At 37.9% G+C, this 26,151-nt stretch overlaps 1 protein-coding gene across 2 annotated transcripts; it reads left to right on the forward strand.

Annotated features, from left to right (window-relative positions):
• The first annotated feature begins 1,848 nt into the window (after nucleotides 1–1,848).
• vezf1a (vascular endothelial zinc finger 1a) lies at nucleotides 1,849–26,151 on the forward strand. Of its 2 annotated transcripts, XM_051910737.1 has the most exons (6): nucleotides 1,849–1,985; nucleotides 14,687–15,456; nucleotides 19,709–19,778; nucleotides 19,962–20,127; nucleotides 22,934–22,969; nucleotides 23,211–26,151. In XM_051910737.1, the coding sequence occupies exons 1-6, from the start codon at nucleotides 1,950–1,952 to the stop codon at nucleotides 23,567–23,569; spliced, it is 1,437 nt and encodes a 478-aa protein (XP_051766697.1). In that variant the 5' UTR covers nucleotides 1,849–1,949; the 3' UTR covers nucleotides 23,570–26,151. The 2 variants fall into 2 exon arrangements, with proteins under 2 accessions (XP_051766697.1, XP_051766698.1); XM_051910738.1 differs by lacking the exon at nucleotides 22,934–22,969.

Here is a 26,151-nt window from a genome sequence, read left to right on the forward strand (position 1 = left end):
TTAGCCTTTTATAGCTTTTTAAAACATTTTAGATTTATTAAAACATACTATATAATACTTAAATTTATTTAGTAACAAATAGGGATGTCACGATACCACAAATCTAGTAGTCGGTACCGATACCACTAAAAGTGCGCAATACTTGATACCAAAGTCGATACCACGATAAAAAAATATTTAAAGATACAAAAAAAAAAAAAAAAAAACGCTATATATTTTATAGGTTGTCTAATAGTAGTAAGTAAAAATACCACAGAAATTGAATTATCAAATATAAAATAGCTATGCATAGTCATAACTGTATAAATTAAATATAGATTAATCCTTATTAAAGCTTTTCTTTTGTTGTTTGATTATCATTTATAATACAGACAGCCAATAGTAGACAGTAGCATAGCATGTTTTAAAGACTGCTGTCAACCTAATGGACGGAGACAATATGCTGTTACACATGCTGTTCACGTTCACATTCACATAACCAACGCGAATATACGCCAAGACGGGCATTTTGACATAACTGTGTGTGTATTTGAACGTTTATGTGTAATAAACCGCGAAAATCAGACACTCGCGAGAGGCGGCTATGTGTGTGCGCTTTGGTTGAGAGCGCACTGACTGAAGACCGTCTCTCAGAGCGCGCGCGCAGTTTTTTCTCCCTAGGACATAGTTTACATTTTACCGTAATGTTCTTGCCTACCTGTGTCAAAGTGAAGTGATTGGAATTTTTCCATTCTGCAAAACAGCCACTTAGGCCTACTTCTGCCGACATCTTCTGACCGCGACTACACAGCCAACTGGTGCAAAGTTGCGAACTCACGCGCAACTGCACTACAGCTAACGATTTTAAAGAGGCAGCTAGCGTTCACTTTTACCTTTAGACGACAAATTTAGATTTTAAATTCAATATTGATTTATACAGAACTGTTGAACTAATTTACAGTATGTAACCCAAGTACATTATAAGTAGCTGTAATTAAATTACCTAAAAATAAACAGTAATCCCTTACTTTTTCAGTGGATAAGTAATTTAAATACAGTAACGCGTTACTTAGTAACGCGTTACACCCAACACTGGGTACAGCGTAATAACATACAGGTAAAAAAAAAAAAAACCATTTTAATTGATTATTAAATTGTTTTATTAAGGGTATACCTAGTTTCCATGACAAAGTTCAAGGTAAATGTTTTCATTACTACTGGCTCTGCTAGTTTTCTAAGCATCAAATGATTATTAAAGCATAAACTAGGCAAATGCGGCAGCCCTTCCGGCACACACAGTGTCCGAAATTGCTCACTCGTTTTCATTCACTCCTTTTAGGGGACTATATTAGTGGAATAATATAGGGAATAGTGAATGAGGGTATATGGTGCTTTCGAACACAGCTAGGGACACCGAACGAATCTATGAACAAATATTTTAAGTGAAAAGTTTCAAAAGATTCAAGTCTCTTAGATTAATTAAAATCACCACCACCAACAGTAGGCTGAGAAATCATGCATTAAGATGCATAACGCTGTATTTAAAAGTTAAAAAAAAATTTTTTAAGACTTTAAACAGATGCAGATAGGATAAATCCTGCAGTCAGTCTCGCGCACTGAGTTATGACGAGTCTCGCGACACTTCCACGCTATTCATCAACTTCAATCCTGTTTTTTGGAGCGTCCCGAGAGTCTATCGAGATGGAGATGAAAAACAGGGGTGTTTTGAAAAACACTAAATTCAGAACTTCATTACATTCGCCCCCGAAAGCATGGACAGAGTGCCTTGCACCAAAAAGTAAGTATACATATGTTTATATATTACCGTACTGTAGAACTGAATGGTGTTTTATTCATTAAATAAATCAGACTGCTGTTGTATTCCCCCGTCCCGCGAGTGGTACGGCCCGCGGGGTGGCGGAAGTCTCGCTCTGCCATGTTGAGCGCTTTGTTTCTGTGAGTGAGACGCGATGATGGAGCAGAGCTGGAGCTCTTTCTTATTCCAGGTGAGAAACTCTCTCTCTTAAGCACACACGCACATTCACACTCACACGCAGTCCGCGCGCCGCTCACTCATGCTGCCGGCCTGCCTGCTTTAGTCTGCTTCATGAACAGAGATATTTGAAACAGAGCAGTTGGAGCAAAACAATAGTAGATGAGTCCCGGGCGCCCAGCTGCGCTCCCTCTATAGATGTAGTAGTAGCACTCAATCTTCTGTGTTTACTCCTCTATCTCTGTAGATCTAACAGCATATCCTTGTTTACTCCTCTTATCCCTGTAGATGTAGCCTTCTATCAGTCAGTTTTGTTACTCCATCTCTTTCTTTCCTTCACTCCATCTGTCTTTACTCCATCTATCCCGCTATAATTCTCTGCTATTCTGTCTCTGTCTCCATCTATCTTTCCTTCTGTCTCTCTATCTGTTCATCCATCTCTCTATTCATTCCTTTATAGATCTTTCACTCTGTTTTTTCCTATATCTGTCACTCTCTCTGTTCGTTCTTCTGTCTCTACCTCCATCCATCTCTTCATTAACTCTCCCTCTCTATATCAGTCCATCATCTCTCATTATCAATTCCAAGTCATTTTCTGGAAAAGTTACAGAAATGAATATCTGAAAAAAATGTCTATAGTCAATATATTTTTACATTTTAAATAAAAAATATTTTAAATAGTAGGAATATTTTATTTTTGTGAATGACAATGTGTATAAAAATCTGTCTATCTATATAATCAGACACAGTATGAGCTGCTGTGGTGACTCAGATGTTGAGAACAAGTTCACATGTAAACTCTATGAGGTGTTCAGTGATTGCTTTCTTAGTCACTTGTATCCTCCAGGCTTTAGTTTAACTTTCTGCTTTTCATTATACCTTTTACAATGTGCATTGTCTGGTACTGCATCTGGTTCCTCTGTGTGATATTGTTGAAAATCATATTTATCTTGAGTTTTTGATTGTCAGTGAGGTCTCTCACTGTATGTTCTACTACTATAAATTACTGTGGGGCAACATGTCAGTGAAGAAGTTTGATTACATGCTTTGTGTTCAGCACATGTTGAGCCATATGTGGGCTGCCTGGTGGATGAGTTTAGTTTTGCAGGTCTTCTTTATAATTCCTTATTAGTGTGAAACATACTTCAATATATGACTCTTCTGAGAAGATCCTGGTAAACATGTAAATTGTAAAAACATTTTTGCTATATAATAACATAACATTTGCTCTAATAAACCTGATATTGATTTAAGATATCATATTTCCATATGCAATGGATGTTTGGTGTCCTGTTTTGCCCTTGAAGTGTTGCACGACTGAGTCATTTCACAGTTAGTACTTGGAAAGTGAGATTAGACAAGTTCGATCCTTCTAATGTGACACATGCCGCACCACAGTTTTGCGAAACCTGTTTCTTTCTGTGATGTCTATTTCTCTCCTCGTTGAAAAGAGGTTTTGATTAATATAAATCAGGCTGAAACCTGTGGCAGCTTTTTCTCTTTGATTGGTCGGACGATTTGTGTGTTTGGTGGAGCGTCATAGTGAATGTGGTGACTTCAGGTTTTAGTCATGAACTTGTTGAGATTGCAGAAGCTGCTCTGATAGTAAGCTTGAGTTTGAGGGTGAATCACTTCAGTGGGTGTTTAGTGACAGAGCAAATCATTCACGTGTCTCGAGATGCCCTTTTTAGAAGTAGACCTGTTTTTAAAGGCACAATATGTAATTTTTCGCCACTAGAGGTCGCTTATTCAAAACAAAGGCGTCGCTTGATGACGCTGTGAATGAGTGTGTGAATCATGGCCATTGTCGTCTTCAGCTCCACAGCTAATGGAAAAGGAATCCGACGGACTCGGATTTTATTAAATGTATTAAAGTTTTACTAACGTTACAGTGGTATAAAGCAGGACGGGTCGAGAGCTGTGAGAGTGGGACGAGGCCACTGGAGTTAATGCTAATGATAGACACCTGCGATGCACACCGATCAGTGTGAGTTCAGTGGAGCTTTTATTATGCTTATGCTGCAGTCGGCCGCTTCCGCTCTTTTCATTGCGTATGTGGGGTAACTCAGTGCTGTTTTACATGTTTAAAACAATCATTCTAAATACATCGAAAGTTATGTTATAACGTTACTCTGTGCGTTAGCTTGGTGGCTGCTATGAGAGACTTGTTGCACTTTGCAGTAATCTAGATCAATATTAGTAAAACTGGAAATTGAAGGTAGCACGCATATGACGTCATTGACAGGCGACGCAATGACTCGTCGTTCGTGTCCTGGTTAAAATTGCTGATTTCTCTGGATTTAAACATTGTTGGAAACGTTTGGGATATTATAAGTACACAAGTCAACAAAATATTTAACATTGTTCTAGTGGTTTTTGGATATTTTAATAAAAAAATCTTACATATTGTGCCTTTAACATGACTCTTGATAAACTAGTTCACCTCACTAATCAGTTGTTGGACAGCTAGTTTGTTGTTGTGACCCTAATAACTTGGTGTAGCCTAGAGAAAGTAGAATTCCTGTAATCCATTTATCACTGAGCTGATGTAGGTTTGTGACTCATGAGTGACTGACTCATAAAACCATACCATCATATCCTTCACTTGTTGATCAGACACACAGCACAGACGAGGCCTTGTTTTCGGGGCACATCAGCACCTTGCCTTTGGTGTTCAGAATAGCTTTAGACTTTCATTCTTACTTCTTTGGAACATGAACTTTTCATGATGAATGAAAGTGCTGACGTCCGACCGTCTGGGATGTGAGCATTGCTCATCCGAGAATGTTTTTGGAGTCAGTGCCTCAGTCGACTCACCAGAGTGGAAATGTTTGCTGGGACACAGGATGCAGTGTCACAGTTAAGGCTTAAGCCCTGGGTATACTGAATGCACAACCTTGCAAAGTATACTTCACTTGACAAAGTATACTTCATGTTCGATGCATGCGCAGTTTTGAGCAATCTCTTGCCACAAGTTACAACCCATGTAAATATAATTGTTTTCTTTCATGCTAGAGTTGTCCAAATGAGGGTACTTTCTAACCTCTTTGCTCAATCTCTCGTCTATATAGGTCTCCATTGTCGCTGTAGCTTGCATGCGTTCCGGTCTGTTCTGTTTATGCAAGTTTTCTTAGACTACCTTGTGAATCAACGCCCCCAGTGCACGGTTGCCACCTTGTGGATAAACTAATTACTGCAAAAAAATGAAATGCGCATGTGCTCAATCCGGCGGTGCGCGTACAGTACGGGCATACTTTTCTGATGACGAAATTCGCGTCATGCGTACTGTATGTTTACCCTCGCGTACACGTAAAAAGTGAATTTATTTTTACTTCTGCGTTGGACCTAACCTCTATGACGTAGGCTATGCATCGGTTTTCATTTATACTTTTGCGTAGTTGTCTGCAGCGACATGCAATTACACATGCAGACCAATAGTAGGCAGTGTCCACGGGCATGTTGATGGTGTAACCCACAGTATCAAGGCAAAAGCTGAAGAAGAAGCAGCTTGTTGTGTACGTTGTCAGATAAGCAGTGGTAAATAGACAGCTTGTTGTTAAATATCGAAGTGTAATTATGTCGCAAGCGGAAATGCGTATGAGGAAATCCGGTGCTATTGCAGATTTTTTTTTTTGACCTGAAGGAGGGGTTCTAGCAGACCAATCACAGCGCTTGCGGTCCGTGTAGAATTGACCCTTCGCAAAGACCCGCCCCCCTTAGTTACTGTTGCTTTGTCCGACAAGCCATGGCGCTGTCACGCCACACAGAGTGAAAAACACATCGCGGAGAAAAAAAGAGGACACTGACAACATGTCTACAGACATGACAGAGCAGGTTACTTATGATATTAAACAAAGTCCCAGCTTTCAAATTGTGTAATTTTTTTTAAGAAATTCGAACAATAAAAACCGTTTTGTGGCTCATTAATGTGTTGTGACAGATTGCTGTAGCTCCTCAGCTCAGGCGGCTCGTGAACCGATCATCTCTTCCTAGTTAATTTATAACATCAAATAAACATGAATGAACATGAGAAGGAATGTTGTTTAAAACGCGGAAAGACGTCAGTACACACCATTTTTCAAGTTAAAGTCAACTGAGGTTAATCTTCTAACTCCTGACTGCTTTGTCAGACAAAATGGTGGATTCGGCGTTATGATTGGTTAGATCGCAAACTCCCGGAAAAGGGTCAGTTGACGCATTGTTACATTTTTGGAGAAGTGCACGTCAGGCTATGCTGTAGGCTACGCGTGCTACACACAGCCTAGGCGTAGGTTCGAAGCAGAAGTATAAATCAGCGTTTAGGGCTAGTATGATGCTATATATTGTCAAATGGTTTAAATGTCAACACACCAATCTGTCATATTGTTCATACGGCAATTTATCCAAAGGCATGGTTTTAAAATCTATTCCAACATCACATAATTAGCTGTTTTACAGTGACTTCAAATGTGACTTATATTTACAGTGTATCACAGTATTACAGTCTTCTGTTTTTAATTGTGAAACATGATGAAACGTGATGTGGAACTGCTTTTGCACTGATGCCAAATTTATCATTCATCTTTTGATTGTGAAGTTTATTTGGAGGAAAAAAAAAAAAAATATATATATATATATATATATATATATATATATATATATATATATATAAATATAATGTATTGATTTAAAGTATTTAAGTCTAGAATATTGAAAAAAATAAAAATTATATTTTTATTTCACACACACACACAATAATTTATTCTATATATAAATATATATATAAAATACTCTATACATCATAGTTATTTTAAAAATTCAACCCCGTAAAGTTGAATATAATTCATCATTATATGTAAAATATTAATCTATTATTTAAATAAATATGTATATAAAGACATAACAGCAATATGTTATTTTTTAGTGTATACAGTTAGCGTGATATACAATTACTCGTAGCATGATGTAACATTGTGGTCATACCACCCATCCCTAGTCCCAGTAAAACGCAACCTTCAAATGTGTGAATTGCAGGGAGATTATGCATTGGGATTTGTCCTTTAGGGTCTAATAGTTGTAAACAGCTGGGTTGTGTTGTGTTATGAGCTGTTTGCCTTCCCACAAGCACCCTGTTCCTTTTGTACTGTTTTTTTGCCCGTTTAATCACCCTTTCTTCTTTGCTGTTTCTTTTCAAATTCAAATTTAAGAAAGCTTTACTCGAAAATGAATTACCATGTGTTTCAGCATCCAGCCCTGGCCCGTTGCGGATCTCCATTGTGCGGCCGCTGGCTTTTCAAAACTCCTTATTCTCTTGCTGAACTCGTTTTCTCTGTTATTTACGTTACACTGACCTCAGCCTTCAGAGCCGATTTGTATCAAAATTGTCAGAGTGGCGTGAAGACGCAGCAGGGCTACAGTCATTCTGCGTCACATGCTCGTGAAGTTCACACACACACACGCAGCGGCCTAGTCTAGACTCGCATCCCCAGACGTACCCAGTAAAATGATGACTGGGATGCTATAGGAAGTGAGCGAGCAGGTGTGTGTCTGTGTGTGTGTCTGTGTGTGTGTTTGTGTGTGTGTGGAGATATGCAGTTCTCCTCATGAATAGAGGAACCAAATCAGAGAAGACTCCCGCACAAAGACCCCCTGCGGATCCGTGAGGGCATCCCCGCTCCGATTTGTGTCCATCACAATAGAGCAGATGAAATAAGGAGCAGAAAGAAGCGTTCATTTTTCTTGTCCTGCGTCTGCCTGCGTCGCGGTCAGCCCTGCGAGATGGATGGATGACGCTGAATGCGAGAGGTCAGGTATTTAACCCTGCCCTCTTCGTGATTGCAGGAAAGCGCGCATCTTAATTGCGGTGTCCTCTTTTCGCTGTGTCTGCAGAGACCAACAGCATCTCTTGCTCCTGATTAAGGATGTGAAAAATTAAATATTTTTTAAAATTGACTAATGGGCCCTTTCATAGACTGCATTTTCACATCACTGCTTTTTTTTTTTTTTTCTTCATTTTTATAAAATGTTATGTACATTTTATAATATAATACTTCGTATTATATCATTACATTAAATTACAAAAAAATTGCTAACTGCTGTGTGAGTATTTCTAACACAACAGCTGAGGGAGTTATGGCAATTTTGACATCTTCCTCTCCTTTGACCAATGCAATCAATCTCTCTGTTTGCATGATATTGAAGAAAAAATGTGATAACTCGTTAAATAATGCGATATTCGATCAGATAATGCTTTAAGTGTGTAAAATAAATTTAAAATAGATTTAAATATATAAAAATTATACAACCAATATACACGTTCACGTTCTTTTTGTGAGAAGAAAGCATCCCGACAACTTATGAAAGTGAACAGCAGTGTTTTACTGTAGCATTACATAACAAGTAAGTGTCATTTTAACATTATTGTAAACCAGAGGGTTTAGGGTTTTAGGTAGGCCTACATTGTTTATTTAACAACAGAAATTGAATAATCAAATGTAAAAAAAAAAAAAAAAAAAAAACATTGCTTAGTCTCACTCTTCACTGTATGAATTAAATATATACTGATTCTTATTAAAGCTACAAAAGTTATTCAGTCAAGAGCAGTGAGTGATTTTCTTTGTCTTCTGTTGTTTAATTAACATTAAGCACACAGATTATTAGGCTGCTGTCACTTTAAGAGCTAATGCACGGATACAATAAATTGTTGCATGCTTGCTTTCTTTCTCAACTGTTTACTCCACTTAAGACATATCTGACTGTGTTTATGTGATTAATCACCAAGACAGGCATTTTGACATAATTTTGTGTGTATTTGGCCATTTAAGCTGTGGAACAGAACCGAATTCAGGATCACGCGTTGTCTGAGAGGCGGCTTTCTGCATGAGTACTTATTGTTAGGGATGTAACGATACGCTCATGTCATGATTCGATGCATATCATGATACTGAACTCACGATATGATATTATTGTGATACTTCAAGACATATGGTAAAAGATTAACAAAAAATTAACTGTTGATTAAAATTCTAAATTTGGTAATACATTGGGGCTGGAAATGAATAGGCTTGGACTTGGTGCTGGTAACCCAATGCACAGGACAATGTTGATACCAGAGTAAAAATATGCATGATTCTGAGGCTGAAAATACAGAAAAATATGAATATGCTTGCACTCTGGATATATTTACAATAATGTAGGCCACTTTTTACTGGTAACATAAGACATTTGGCATTATCAGGACCCACAAATATTCCCCCACTGCATTATTAAGCATTATATTCAACATTATATATAGTAGTTCAATGTAGTACTGACACTAAAACTCTGTATTTTTTCTCGCACAGTAATTTTCATTTTGGGTGAACTATACACAATACATATTGTCACTATTCATGATACATATTTTTGCTTTTTTGTATTGTGATATATTGTGACACCTCTACATTTTGCATTTAATAACATTAAGCATGTCACAAGTATGTAACAGTCGTGTGTCCAGTCTACTCTCTGCTGTCTGCGTCAACCTAAAACTTGGACTTTTTGTAGTCTTCTGGAGTATTAAAATTGTGCCGTTATCTCAAAGTCATAGTAATGCTATTGTGCATTTTTTTATCTTTTGCTTATGGAGCAAAAGGGAAAGCAAAAATTATTTGTTGTAGTTTCCGTTCACCAAAATAGAAGATTATGACTATGATGACTTCCACTTCCGGGAACCTCGGAAATGTGAAAAGGGTCCATAAGGGCAAGTCTGGAATCCCTATTAAATTTGTTTCCTAGGGGTATTCATACAGCATGGCTATAAAATTAAATTTTTCATGTTTTTTGTTACTTTTTTTTTTTTTTACTTGACAAACATCCGTCAGCACGTGCACATTTTTAAAAAAAATCACAGACTGAATGCAAAAACACACAATGCTTTGAAAGATATTTGACAATAAACATGCTAGATATCAATTTTTTGCACAAAACTATTATAGAGGTTTTGAAATTTGAGAACTTCTCTGCGCGGGTTTTAGCATTTGGGACTACGCAGACTGTCAGCATGCTGAAACTCTCTGTATGATGTTAAAAATATTTTTTATAAATGAACTAGTCTGCCTCACTAATCAATTAGTTTGTAGGACAATTAATTAACCCATTCTCATTCCTGATGCCCTCAGGCTATGTGTGTGTTTCCTTGGCGTCTGAGAATTGACAGGCCTTGTTGTTTTATCAAGGAACGGGAAGACGTGCCCTCAGGGGCCGAGCCCTAATAATGCCACCTTTGACCTTTCGCTGACTTTGTTCTGGTTTAAAATCTACATACGATTTTCGCTCATTAGTTGTGTGTGGTGAGTGAGGATTTTTTTTTAGCAGAGCTGGTTTGGGGCTGTTTCTCAGTTCTTGGGGGCTGTGCCTGTTTTAGATGCTCCATTGAACATCAATAGTGGGTGAACAGGGCGTTTGCCGCACTTTATTGGGTCTTTTAAGAGCCTCAGGCTGTGGTAGCGTTGAGAGGTCTGATTCATTTTAGCGAATCAGTTCTTTAGGATTGTTCATAGATTAATTTGGGTGTTCACAAAGTCCCAGCGTGGCAATTTATGTGTTTGTGACTGCTGTATATTCTTTTCCCTCTCGTTTGTCCTGACGCTTTGGCTCAGAGATCAGTGTCGTCTGGGGCAGGTGGTTGTGATGTAGGTTAGCAGCGAGTGTCTGTAAGCTTTTGCCCCTGGCCATGTAAACAAATCCCTCATGCTGCTGTGTGTGTGTGTAAGGGAGAACTGAAGGAGTGCGTCCAGCCTCCCAGAAGCCTCAGTAAACAAACAAACATCTACCTCTGTTTCCAGGCCTGCGAGGTGAGTTTCCCTGTTTGGTGTTCATGTTGGCTGCATCCCAATTCACATACTTCTACTCTGTGAAAGTAAATAATTTGCTCATAATAGGAAAGTATGCACTTTGAGTATGTAGTACGTCAGTATTGCACGTCATAAAATTGCATCATGTTTATAAACTACTCTGGTTTGCATTCCTTGATGTTTTTATACATCTTAAAGGGTTAGTTCACCAAAAAATGAAAATTACCCCATGATTTACTCACCCTCAAGCCATCCTAGGTGTATATGACTATCTTCTTTCAGACGAATACAATTGGATTTATATTAAATAATGTCCTGGCTCTTTCAAGCTTTATAATGGCAGTGAATAGACAATGAGGTTTTGAAGGCCAAAAAAGTGCATCCATCCATCATAAAAGATATCCACACGGCTCCGGGGGGTTAATAAAGACCTTCTGAAGCGAAGCTATGCATTTGTGTAAGAAAAATATTCATATTTAAAACTTTAAAAACTAAAATAAATAACTAGCTTCCGACAGACGTCCGTACGCATCACTTTACGGCAAAACAGAGAACTCTGACCTATCGCGGAAGCGCAGAGGAGAGAGCAAAACAGAACACTGGTCACAAATTAGAAGTCTAAAACGAGAATTTTTAAAGAGAAATGTATATAAGAGATATATAAGAGAAAAGGAGCTTGAGTTTGTTGCCCAGCCCTATTTGTTTGAACAGCGAGAGGCGTCAAAGCTTACGCTACTCCTACATCATGTCAGGGGTTACTCTTTTGGCGTAAGTTGACATGCGTACGGCTGTCTGCCGGAAGCTAGTTATTTTACTTTTTAAAGTTTTAAATATGAATATTTTTCTTACACAAATGCATCACTTCACTTCAGAAGGTCTTTATTAACCCCCCGGAGCCATGTGGACATCTTTTACGATGGATGGATGCACTTTTTTGGGCTTCAAAATCTCATCCTCTATTCACTGCCATTATAAAGCTTGGAAGAGCCAGGACATTATTTAACATAACTCCAATTGTATTCATCTGAAAGAAGAAGGTCATATACATCTAGGATGACTTGAGTGTGAGGAAATCATGGGATAATTTTCAGGGGTTTTTTTGGTGCACTATGCCTTTAAGGGCAATATTTGCCAAAATGCACAGATTTAGACATTGAAAATCCATCCATTTCTTAGTGTATTATATATGTGAAAATAATGTTTTCAATTTATATGTATAATATATATTACTGTTCCGAAGTTTGGGGTTAAATTTGAAATTAAATTAGCTTAAAAGTTTTTTAAAAGTATTTTATGCTCACCAAGGCTGCATTTACTTTTATCAGAAATAGAGTTCCTATTAAAGTTCTTTTAAAACTGTGTAAAAAACATGTTTTCTATTTTAATATATTTTAAAATGTAATTTATTCATGTGATGGCAAAGTTGAATTTTCATCAGCCATTACTCCAGGCTTTAGTGTCACATGATCCTTCATCAGAAATCATTCTAATATGCTGATTTGGTGCGGAAGTTCATGTGTTTATTTGAAATAGAAGTCGTTTGTACCATTTATTTTCTATTATTTATTCATGAAAGATTGATTAAAGAGAATCTTACTGACCCCAAACTTTTAAACAATAGCGTTTGCATAATTTCAGTCACGCAAATATCTAATATCATATAAGATATCTAATACCAGCCAGTATGTTGCTTTATAAATTTCTAAATATAAATGTTTCATATTCCTGTCCATCAATCAGAGCTTTCTAAGTGCTGTATCTCTCTTGTTTTCTCTTTGAAGTCCTTGTCATCTAATTCACAGGTTTAGTTTGTTTGTTCCTGACACACTGAATCATGTCTCTTGCGTTACGGTTAATTTTGCAGTCACATGAAGAACCGGGAGCATCTCGGCAGATCGGTTTACGCCGGACAGATTTAGATTCCTCAGCGGCCCGGCGTTGTTTTTGAGTTCAGTTAATCAGAGCGCACAGGCTCTGTCCTGTACCCTGCGTTCATGCCAGCATGTGCTCTATCACGACTGCAGCGTAATCTGTGTCATTAGTTTGGGGCCCAGATGACACTTTTGATAACACTGTGAATCATTCTGAATCAGGAATTCTGAATCCAGTCATTAGCCCAGCGTGAATTTCTGTCTGAAGAGGGGAAACTTGACTCATTTGATTTAATGAGATGTTTCTCAATGGAGTGCCTCTTCCTCCTGCCAGCTGTCGTGTCCAGTGTGTGTTTGTATGTATGTAACGTAAGCGTGTGTGTTCATTCCTGAACTTCTGCTCATCGTTAGTCACCCCACAGGCTGCCGGAAGTGCTGATGGGAACACAGAACACACACACACACACACACACACACACACACACACACACACACACAGCAACTCTGTGCAGGATGGACTCAGGCTGTATCATCTGTATCCGTGAGATCAGAGTTTTTCATCTCTGTTCAAACGTACTGGAGGCCCACAGTTAAATTCTCCAGAGAATTAACTCCTTTTTTCTTATCTGAGAAAAAATAAAAGTGAAGACCGGTGTGTGAGACTGAGCTCTCTGTGCTTCTGCGTTGCGAAGATGTGCTTGTGTGTGCATATATATAAGTGTCATCCAGAAATATTATAAATCTAAAACTGTTTTACAACAGGTTTAAGTATTCCCAATATACATAAAGAACTGTACATGCTTATAGTGAAGTCAGCCAGAAAAAGAGTATAACATACAGGAGAAAAGATATCCTTTTATGTAATTCTAATATATTGTTTTTTTTTCTCATTTAAAGATTATGCCATGATGCATAAGTATTAAAGTTATCCATCTTTTCTCCTGTATGTTATACTCTTTTTCTGGATGACTTCACTATAAGCATGTACAGTTCTTTATGTATATTGGGAATACTTAAACCTGTTGTAAAACAGTTTTAGATTTATAATATTTCTGGATGACACTTTTTTAAAAAAAAATATTTTTTTTTATAACAGACTACAGTTTTATTATGTTTTACTTTTTGGGGTTGGCACACATGAAAGTTTTTGATTGATTTATTATTTATTTTATTATGTAATTATTCTGATATTTATTATTATTATTATTATTATTATTATTAATTATCTCATATTATTATTATTTTATTCTATTTATTATTTTTTATCATTTTTTTTATTATTCTGATATTTTTATGTATTTTCTCACTATTATTTTTATTTTATTTAGTATGTTATACTATCATTTTTATTATTTTAATTAAGCGCAGAACACATTTCTTTATATTTATAATATCATACTAATGGTTATCACTATTAGTGTTGTCAAAAGTACCAACTTCGTTACCAAGTCGATACTGAAATTTTAAAAATGTGACGCTTTGAGTGGATTTGTAAACACCTCTGATTGGCCATTGTGTTCACGCACTCAACAGATATGTCTGTGATTGGCTACAAAGATCAACGCTTCAAAAAATTGTTGTAAATAGACATCAATGACGCTCTTCACCGAGCGCTTACACAGATACACACGGGAGCGTTTAAAAGCAGGCATCTATCAGCGGACCGGTCCAGTGATAGACGCCTGCTTTCAATGCTCCCTCTCCAGCTTTTAAAAGGCTTCCAATTCAAACACTTCCGTGTGCTTTCAAACGCTCCCGTGCGTTGATCTTTGTAGCCAATCACAGACATATTTGTTAAGCGCGTGAACACAGTGGGCAATCAGAGGTGTTTACGAATCCGCTCAACAGCGCTCAAAGCGTCACATTTTTAAAATTTCAGTATTGACTTGATATTGAAATCTGTACTTTTGACAACACAAATCACTATCAGCCATAATTTTGGCCAATACTGTAATTTTTCTTTTTTCTTTTTTTTGTTAGTACATCACAGTCTTTAACCTTTCTGCCCTGGTTCTGTCTTCTCTTTCCAGCAGGCTAATGAAGCCCTTCACCACCAGCACCAGGTGGCCCCAAACAGCCTGCTGCCACTGCTGAACTCTGAGCCACAGGACCAGAAGCCTGTGATGCCCATTCCGCTGGACCACAAGCCCCCTGTCAGCGCAGCCGAGCTCCTCAAGGACAATGTAGCCAGCGGGACGGGGGGAGGAGGGGGTGGGAACGCTGGAGGGGGCGGTCCGATGCCCGTGGTCAAGAAAGAGCACAAGAGCAAGACGCCATTCATCTGCGGCTACTGCAACAAGGCCTTCCGTGACAGCTACCACCTTCGCCGCCATGAGTCCTGCCACACTGGCATCAAAATGGTGTCCAGACCCAAGAAGACTGCGCAGGCGGCGCCCACCATGGTCCCGCTCATCTCCACCATGCCCCGCGAGACCACGGGTGACCCTGCCTACATCTCAACCGTCGCCGGCATCTTCTCCACTGCGACCACTTCCACGTCCTCTGCTTCCACTGTCATGTCCCCGACGTCCATGTCCAACGTGACCCAGCACAGTGCTCCCAAAAAGCCACCCAAGCCTGTAAAAAAGAACCACGGCTGTGAAATGTGCGGGAAAGCCTTCCGGGACGTTTACCATCTGAACCGTCACAAGCTGTCACACTCGGACGAAAAGCCGTTCGAGTGTCCTATATGCCAGCAGCGCTTTAAGAGGAAAGATCGCATGACGTACCATGTGCGCTCACACGACGGAGGTGTTCACAAACCCTACGTCTGTTCTGTGTGCGGAAAGGGCTTTTCGAGGTATGTGGGGCTTTTGTATTTCTTGTAAATTGGCTTCGATTTAATCAGTGTGTTTGATTTAGAAGTTAGGGAATTAAGAGAATTATAAGGAATTTAATGATTCTGGTTCAGATTCCAATGAGCAATTCTTGTTCTTTAATGATTCTTTTGAGGAAGCCCCTCCCTTTTTTGATAATCAAAAGTTTATGGTCTGTAAGATTTTTGTTTATTTTTTAGATATAAATTAATACTTTTATTCAACAAGGATGCATTAAATTGATCAAAAGTGACAAAGACATTTATAATGTTACAATAGATTTCTAATTCAAATGTTCTTTTGCACTTTCTATTTTAAAAATGTGTCACGGTTTCCAGCTGTTTTCACCAAATCAGCATTAGAATTCAGCTTTGCCATCACATGAATATATTAAACAATAAAATGCCAATTTAAACCATAAACTCTTTTGGCAGGAGACTCATTTTTGAGTCTTTTTGACCAATTCATTTAAAAGAACCAGCTCATTAGAGTAATTTGTTTGCATATTGGGGTACCGGTGACACTACAACTTTCTAAGTTTGTTTGTTTTTTGTTTTTTTTAATACTCATTGGATTATTTCAATTAGTTTTTTAATTAAACTACAAGCTCAGAACTGAGCTAAAAAACATCATTTTGAGTTAGGGATAGGCGATATGACCAAATTCTAACTTCACATCACGATATGAGAAATTTTATTTCACAATAACGATATATATCACGATACAGTTATTTTGAGTTATTTTATCTATTATCTGTTCTTATTAAAGCTAAAACATTAATGACACAGAGCAGCATAGATATATTAGGCTTCTGTCACTTTAAGACCAAACACCCAGATCCATTATACTGATACAGATCCGGTTTACACCCAGGTGTTTACTTTCACTTGAGCTATTTCTGGCTGTTTATTAGCAATCGCATGCTGAGAGACATGGCTTTCTGTGCACATGTTTACGCTGTGTGTCAGCACGTGCACCACATTCTTTTCACTGCTTATTGTGCTTAATAACACTTTTTAAAGGGGACCTATTATGCCCCTTTTCACAAGATGTAATGTAAGTCTCTGGTGTCCCCAGAATGTGTCTGTGAAGATTCAGCTCAAAATACCCCACAGATCATTTATTTTAGCTTGTCAAATTTGCCCCTATTTGGGTGTGAGCAAAAACACGCCGTTTTTATGTGTGTCCCTTTAAATGCAAATGAGCTGCTGCTCCCAACCCGCTTTCCAGAAGAGGGTGGAGCTTTAACAGCTTGAGCTTCGGTTGCTCAACAACAACAAAGCTGGAGAATCTCACGCAGCCAAAATGAGGATTGTCAGTAATGGTGTTCAGCCTTACATTGTTCAAACCAGAGTCGGAAACTGATGGAGAGACTCAGGAAGAACTTTTAATTCTTTTTTTAACATCAAGCACGTCCCGCTCTTTATATTCTCATTCATGCATTTCATCACTCTGAAGTGTCAATAGTGCTGCTATATATTTACACACTGTGATATACACAATATAGCAAAATCTCTAACAGTAGACATTTTATACCATGGTAACCATATATATCATCATACCGCCCAGCCCTATTGTGAATGGTAGATTTAGTAGTTCAGTATAATCTATAATGAAACCGAACATCATGAAAATGATTTTTCTTTTTTTAATGATTTAAGGTTGATTCTGAATAAAGAATTCTTGATTCTAATCTCTACAAATAACACTATATTTTCACTTTCAACAATAATTAAATGTATACATTAATAGCATATGTTAAAAGTAACTAATTTCCATCCTGCATAAAATGAGGCTGTTTGTGGATTCTGATGATGTCAGTGCATTTAATACTGTCTGTTGAAATATGTGTTCAAAGCTTGAGCTGAATCCACCATCTGCTGTTCTGATGATGTTAATTTCGTCTCGTTCCTATTGGCTGCCGCTGGCTGATTTATAGTTGTTGTGAATGGATCTGACTGGCTGCCTTTGTAGGGCCCAGCATGCCGAGGGTCTGCATGAACAGAAGGAGGAGGGGGTGCTCTTATTCCTCTGTTATTCCCTCCTGTTTGTTCTGTCTTAGAGGATCAGCGCTGGGGTTTCCTTTGAGTCACTCAGGGGCCGCAGACACACGGCTGCTTTAGGAGTCTCGTCTATACCTCGTCTATAATGTCTGGATATCCAGGAGAGATTCAGAGAGGCCTCGCTATCCCTGAAATTAATCCTCGGATTATTAATCACGCACTGACACAAGTCAAAGCACAGAGATGAAAAGAGCTGTTTTTAGATCTCTGGCTGTTTCTGAGAACACCACCTGAAAACAAAATGTCCCAGTCTCCTCTGGCAGGTTGTGTCACGTTCATATTTAGTGTGTTTTTTTTTTAAACCTGAATTGAATTGTTCTCCTCCACATGTCCCTGTTAATCTGCTTTCACTGTTTTTTTGTTCCAAAAGTTCGATTGCAAAAAATACTTTCGTCTATATGTTAGAAGCAGTGATGTTTTAGTATCATCGAAATACTATTATAGTTTTTAGTTTTCATATAGTTTGAATTAGTTTATTTTCCATTTTCATTAAAATCTATATGGTTTTCATTAATTATTTCAGTTTGAGTTTATTTTAATACATCAAATTAAACTAAATGAAAATGAGAAATGTTTCCTTGGCATCCTGTATGGACTCCAGCAGAATTTGTTGCTGTGCACCTCAATTTTGGAAGATACACTAATCAATAAACCAAACATTATAGGCCAGGGGTGTCAAATCCTGCTCCTGGAAAGCCACTGTCCTGCAGAGTTCAGCTCCAACCCCAATTAAACACACCTAAACCAGCTAATGAAGTTCTTACTAGACATGGTGAACGTGATTTCACCAAATACAGCATGTTCCTGGATCAACATCTTTGGCTACATCTACATTTATCCGGAGAAAACAGAGTTTTTATTTAAAAAAACTCCTCATCCACATTAGTAGGGCTGGGACAATACATCAATTCTCGATTTGCGATACAAATAATCTGGAGCAAAGAATCTCGAATCGGTTCTGAGCTTAGTTTTGGCACTACGTGCTTTAAAAACACCCGTACTCTGCTTGCTTCCAGTTCCTTTACACACACCACTTAAACCTAAAATAATCATTCATAATGTTCGAAAAGGTTGAAGTGAATTACAAGGGTGTTCGCAGTGGGCTGTGTACATTAATTTCCCATCATAAAAGCATTCTGAACCAAGGTGCAAGTATATTTAGCCAGTTGCTCATCCACACTGAAATGTCTGAAAATGCTAAAAGCTCATAAGATAATGCAGAGAAAAGCGGATATAATCAAGTTCTCAGGCTATATTCTTCTGGCACGATCATTTTATTAACTTAATATCGCCATCACTCACTTTTGCGTCCAGGTCACGCTCAAAATCGGGTTTAAAACGCAACTGTCATCATATTTTGCCATAGCAGCCACAACAATGCTGGTATAACTATACATATCTAGGGGTACAATATTTATAAATACCTCAGTTTTCACCATACACACTACAACGTGAAAACGCTGTTTGCAAATTTATCCAGTGTTTTCAAAAAGCTGTTTTCCTTGACAAAAACGCCATCTCAGTGTGGACGGAAGGCAAAAACGGAGAGAAAACGAAAGCATATTAGCGTGGGCAAGGCCTTGATCTTGGAACAACATTCTAATTAACCAATCAGATTGCCAAGTTTAGGCTTACAACCAGGGTTAGGTGCTTCTACATCAGTGTTATTCATTTCCCTCTGATTTTAGGGATAAGTTATGGGTAGGGTTAGGTTTAGGGGTAGGGATAGGGTTAGGACAAAATTTTCAAACAGGAATTTTGTTCCAGGATCAACAAAATAAGTTGACCCAGGAACAATATATCTTACTTGACAAAATCACGGTGACCAGGCAATCAAACTTGAATCCAAACCAAAACCTCTAGTGTGAACGCAACATCAGTTTGTGTTCTATTAGCTGTGATCAGTGAGTAGCTCTGGTGTAGCCTGGTGTTTACTAAAAGCCACATCTGCAAGTAGGTTTTCTAGCTCACGGCACCTGATGAATCTGCAACTTAGAGATAGACTTGTCAAAATTGTCTCTCAGAGGCAAAGTACGGCACCTGAAGGCAAAAAGCTGTTTTTCCTGAAGTTCACACAGACACAGCTGGTACCAAAAAATAAAGAAGCTTTGTTACAGAGGCACAATGCTGTTTTCTTCATTGCCATGTATTTAATTTTTCCCTCTCCTTTCAGGCCTGACCATCTCAGCTGCCACGTAAAGCATGTTCATTCCTCAGAGAGACCTTTCAAATGCCAAGTAACGGTAAGAACCAGAACCCATTCATCCTATTTATGCAGTTGCGCCTCGTGACAATGAACGTCTAGTTGCTGGTACCCAAAGATTGTAGGTTAAACTCCATAAAGGGTTAATAATGAGGACTTTTGGATAATTCAAAGAATTTTGGCTGTAAATGATGTAAATCTATATGTCTTATGTCTGTAATAGGCCTGTACATCAGCCTTTGCCACCAAAGACAGACTTCGGTCGCATATGATTCGGCACGAGGGGAAAGTCACGTGCAACGTGTGCGGAAAGATGCTGAGCGCTGCCTACATCACCAGCCACTTAAAAACACACGGCCAGAGCAACTTTAACAACGCCTGTAACAAAGGTAAGTGTAACACGATTGGCTGCCCCAACAGCCAATCATCCTGTAGTCTATACGACAACTCTCCCAGCTTCTCTGGGTGACTCATGTAGCTCTAGCACCGACATCCTTCTACTAATACTCTGTTCCATCCTTTCTTCTCTTCTCCGAGATCTTTGCTGTCCCTTCAGCTCCCAAACTCTCTTCCACATACTCAAGTGCACTAGTTTATGAGAGGTGACTTTGTCCTGCTCAGTTGGGAGACTTCTCTCTGAGAAACAGCCAAAATGACAATGAAACTGAGTGTTACAGTAGTGCCTACAATAAATTATACCCCATTGTGTGTGTTTTTTTTTTTTTGTTTTTTTATTCAGTAATTCAGTTTTCATGATATCATAAGTTATTCTGAAAATGTTTTTACTTGGACCCGTCCCTGGCCTTTGACTTTACAGGTTCCTGGTTTGAGAACATGTTTTATGGGCTAGAGCAGAGTCAATTTTTAAAGGATAAGTTCACCCAAAAATGAAATTTCTGTCATTAATTACTCACCCTCATGTCGTTCCAAACACGTAAGACCTTCGTTCCTCTTCGGAACACAAAATAAGATATTTTAGATGAAATCCGAGGTTTTTCTGAAACACATAGGCAGCAACATCATTGCACCTTTTGAGGTCCAGAAAGGTAAGTAAAGACATTAAAATAGTCATAGGAGACTGACAGGGAAGAGAAGAAATTGATGAATAAAGTTATTTTTGTTTTCTTTTTGCGCACAAAAAGTATTCTTGTCGCTTCATAACATTAAGGTTGAACCACTGTAATCACATGGACTATTTTAACAATGTCTTTAGTACCTTTCTGGACCTCAAAAGGTGCAATGATGTTGCTGCCTATATGTGGTTCAAAAACCCTCGGATTTCATCAAAAATATCTTAATTTGTGTTCCGAAGATGAATGAAGGTCTTACGGGTTTGGGACAACATGAGGGTGAGTACTTAATGACAAAAAAAATTCATTTTTGGGTGAGCTAACCCTTTAAGCCCAGAGCTCTTTCTGAGATGGAGGAATGGTACAGGTTGTTGGAAAATGTTGTAAAGCACAAAGAATCCTGGGAGTGAAGTCTCTGTTAAGTGGACATTAGGGCCATTTAAAGCAATTGTTTTTGAGCTTTTCTGTTTGGAATGATACTTGAACATGGCTGCTGTGATTCTTGGGCCAGAACCCCTTTCCCAGTAATGTTGTGTAATATTGCGTTTATTTTTGTGAATTTTTTTTGAACTTTGGTTGCGCATTCCATCATATTTCATTGGTCATGGCATTTGATTTGTATATTCAGAGATTAAATTAGTCAAGCATATCAGTGGAGGAGGCCAATGCTTTGCTTTAGGCAGAAACTGCTCTGACTGAACCGGATCCTTTCTGAGGACGACAGGGTCAGGAAAGGGTCAAGGGTTAGATCTAATGCAAGGATGAAAAGCGGTCAGCAGTACTCTGGAAATTTGTAGTGTCATTTACTTTAATTAGTATTTAATAAGTGGAGTTCCTTCAAATTTGTACTTGTGGTCTCAGTTTGTCTCAGAGTTGTTGTGCTATTTAGTGATAGGTGCCATTATGTGTTTTTTTTTTTTTTGTATATTTTTCATGAATTAACCCTCCGATCCCCATTCCATAATCTATGTCTGTCATGTAGTTTAGTTTTTTAAACATTTCTGTCTACTTTGAAAGTGATTAGTTAATTTTTGTTATTTATTGTTGACTGTGATTTTCTTTTTCTTTTTTGGTAGAATGTTTATTGTATATTTTAATAGCCAAAACCTCTGAATGTTCAGGTTTCAAAACAAATTAACAAACTTTATTGACAGCATCTGTGACCATGCTGTTGATTACCACAGAATATTATTTTGTATCTCTGTTATATTAAAAAGCATATTTATTTTATTATTTTAATAATGTTGTCTCTCACCTCAAATTGTTTGCATATATATATATTTATTCACTATATTTATTCACTATAGTTTAAAAAAATGGTAATAAAATATGACAAGATCTCAGAGTTAAACTGTTAAAAAAATAATCTTAATTATGTCAGATAACACTCACATAACACTTAAGCAAAACATGGTCAGGTCAAAGTGTCTGAAGAATTTTTGTTTCTAAATTTATATTATTTTTACTGGTAGTCCACTGTATGAAGAATTTTTGGGTATAATATGTCACAGTTTACTGTTTATTTTGCTATCCTCACTTACATAAATGAACTATAGTGTCCTAACTTGCAATACATATATATACAATACTATATATATATATATATATGTGTGTATATTATAGTAATAATTTTGTCTTTTGTCTCACTTAAAAATTTATTAATTTACAAATGATATAATATAATTTATTATATTAATGGTATATTATATTATATTATATTATATTATATTAATGATATATTATATTATATTATTACACCTCTATTTAAAATCGCAAATAATTGTTTGTAATTGCCTCACAATGGACATCTGTGGAGCAATTTTGGACATTTTGGACATTTCCTATGAAGAATTTTTTTTTTGTTTTTTTTGCCATACATGCTGTCGATAGTTTAACCTGTTTTGAACCTCCAACATTCACATTAAAATCTGTTTCTGTTGAATTACTTAAAAAAGGCTTGACTCTGTTTGATGATAATGAACAAATATCTCGGATTATTAAACGATATTCATGTCTGAATTCACACTGAGCATAAATGCTGCAGCCCTGCATTGCTAAAAGTCCCATAATGCATCACTGCAGGCAGCTGCCTGCCCATCATAACCCTCTGTCTGTTTCTAAATAGGAGACTGGCAGTGGAACCACTCAGGGCTCCGAAAAGGTAAAAATGAAACAAAACAAAAAAGGTGGAAAAGCAGATACACACACACAGTAACAGTTTGCTCTCTTCTGTCTCCGCTGTTACCAAACGATAACAGGAATTTCAATCACATATGTCTACAGGTTCATTTAGGTCATTTGACACACCAGTCTAGACACTCAGAGAGTTTGGGAGCAGAATACACACAAACCCTCAACCAGCACGTTAACGCTTCTCCTGTCTCTTTCTCCATGCTCTACAGATAACACTGAAGTCTGCAACTCTGCCTCCACCACGCCAGTCTCGGCCGCAGCACCCATCACCTCTGCAATGAACCGTGGCCACACCAGCAACCCCGTTACCATAGCAGCCCAGATGAACATCTCCACCAACACGGTCAATATCACATCTCCCGTCAGCCTGCAGCACCCGGTTACCATCACCGGCCCTGTGAACATCGCCTCCGTCAACATCCCAGCCACAGCGCCCATGAACATCGCCCACCCGGTGGCCATCACAACCCCCATGCCCATGAACATCGGCGGCCCGCTCAACATCGCCATGAGACCAATGGACAGCATGTCCTTCCTGTCCCAAGTCTTGCCGTCTTCTCCCTGGTAGAACCGGCCCCTGACCAGCCTTTTTTGCCCTGACCTCTGTGCGACTGACACCTGTGTGGCGTGAACAAACCCATCCTTTGGCTAGGTGGCAACTCTGGTGGAAGATTTGCACTGGTTGATTCAACTCTCTCTGGCCTTTGAATACGTTTGCATTTTGCGTGCAAGGTGAGCAGCTCGGTAGCGGGGCATTTCGCAAGCTCCTCTGAGTGCTTCAAATCCCGACGGACGTTTTTAAGGACAAATGCAATAATTGATGTGCATTTCGAACACTTTTTTTTTTTTTTTTTTTTTTTTAAATAAGCAGAGTGCCGATGGGTTCTTCAATGATGTTGAGGTGTAACCTGCTAATCAGTATTTAAGAAAATTCATTTGAAAGTGACTGTTGCTTCCATTGGGAGGGAGGATTTTTTAAATATTTTTTTGTATTATTTTGATTTTGCGCAGGGGTGTGAGTGAGTGCGTACGTACGTGTAGCAACTTTTGAAGAGGTACAATTTTTGTTTTCTTTATTAATAGTGTTCAGCAGGACACTGTTTACGACTTTTTTAGTTTCTCTGAGGGGAGGGCAGCTTCCTTTTCTTATTGTTTACGTTGCCATTGTTAGCTTTTGCATACAAAAGAAAACGTTTGGAGGAAGGAAAGAGAGTCTTGCACTGAAAGCATATCCCTAGTCTAAAAAAGGCAGTATTATCTAAATATAAATATCATGATAGAATGGCCCTGTCCAAAATTGTGCACTTGATGTGGTCGTTTGTGTGCTTCTGTAAAGTCCATGAAGACTGTAGGGTGTTCCCCTTTGTCATTTTATGGTTGCGAAAGGTGCTCAAGAGCGCCCCCTTTGCACAGTGGTGCGGACTTCCAGGCATACTGCTTTTTAAAAGTCTGTAGAGCATTACTTCACCAAAGTGTGTATTCGGAGGAGGACCATATGGGCCGAGTGCGCCATTTGGGACAGGGTTTATGAGCTGTAGATAACCAGCTCATTCTAAACAGACTCACATTGATTCCCTTTAATTTGGAATTTTGTTGCCTGAGTTTGTCGTTAAAAGTATTTTAAAACCTCGTTTTTAGTATTTTTATGATTTTTGCAAGATCCCTGTTCTTAAAAATGTTCTGCAAAAGAAATAGGCTGAAAATAGGAAATGAACATGAATAATTCCAGGAAATTGACTTGGACTTATTCTGGTTTATTTTTAAGTATAGTTCACTTTGATTTTATTTTGTTTTTTACTTTATTTTTTTTGTTGTTTTTAGAATTTCTTGTTTGTTTTTGTGTCTTTTGTTTTGTATGTTTTAGTTTTTATTTTGCTTTTTGTTTGTTTTTAGATTCTTATGTTTGATCTTTTTGTTTAATGTTTTTGTATGTTTTAGGTTTTTTTTTTTTTTTTTTTTTTTTTTTTTTTTTTGTTTGTTTTTAGTTTTTTTTTTTTTTTTTTGTATATTTTAGGTTTTGTTTTACCTGTTATTTCCACAGCGGCACTATCCTGCTCATTTTATTTGCTTCCAGTGATTAATATTAAATCTTCTCCATTGGTTTGGACTCTGTAGGTTGGTAGTATTTTGCTGTAGCGCCATTTAGCATAAAAGCACGTCTTCAGTCTGAAATAATGAAGAATGTTTACAGACTGCTTCTGGAAATTTCTACACTGTGGTGGGTGGTTGCATGCCGATTTATTCGGACTAAAGAGTTTAATAATTTTGTGTTAATGAGGACACAATTAACAGTATAAGTAGGAAGAGTGAGATGCCACTCACTACATGTATCTGCTGCCAATGTGATGGAAATTTAGGTACATTATGACAGCCACTTCCTCTATATGCTTCCTGTGGATGGAGCAGATGCCAGAGAGAAGAGATTGCTGTAGTGAAAACACTAATTATTCGACTTGTATGCAATTTTTTTGTGGGTAGTTTTCCCGCCACAGCCTGTGATGTGATGATCTGGAGTGTCTGAATGGATGCCGTCCACCCCAGCACTGAGTCTCAGGAAGGGGATGCTTTATCTTGATCAGACACAATGAATCCCTGATCCGTGTGTGTGTGTGTTTGCGTGCGTGTGTGAGCCGTTTGATTCTCCCGTCACACTAGAACAAACAAAAGCATGTTTCCATAGTTTAGTTTGTGGGAGAGTCAGAATGAGCGTTTATGCATTTCTTTAGCAGATGCATTATAATTGCCTCTTTTATTTGCCAAATTCAAACCAATTATGAAATCCAATGAAGTGAAGATTTTTGAATTGAGTCTAATGTTGTTTTGATTCAGTTGATGAACTGGATGATTTTTGGAGCCCCTGTGAAAGCGGTTGAATGTATATGTTTGTACAGTGTTTAGCTCGGAGGATCTTAGAGTACAGATAGACATGTGAGCGAAGAAAAGCAAAATAACCTTTTATAAAACTTTTGTATTAGTACATTAACAATGGTAATTTTGTATATATGAAGACTAGGCTTTCTGAGTAGCAGAAAGAAAAACATTCCTACATTTTTTTTAAATGTAAGTTTGTCAGAAATAATTATGTAAACATGCGCAATGTTTTATGTGCCTTTTATTTGGGTTGTCTAAATAAAAAAATGTAAAACATGA

The sequence above is a fragment of the Ctenopharyngodon idella genome, chromosome 10 (genome assembly GCF_019924925.1).
Source record: "Ctenopharyngodon idella isolate HZGC_01 chromosome 10, HZGC01, whole genome shotgun sequence".
NCBI classification, from domain to species: domain Eukaryota; kingdom Metazoa; phylum Chordata; class Actinopteri; order Cypriniformes; family Xenocyprididae; genus Ctenopharyngodon; species Ctenopharyngodon idella.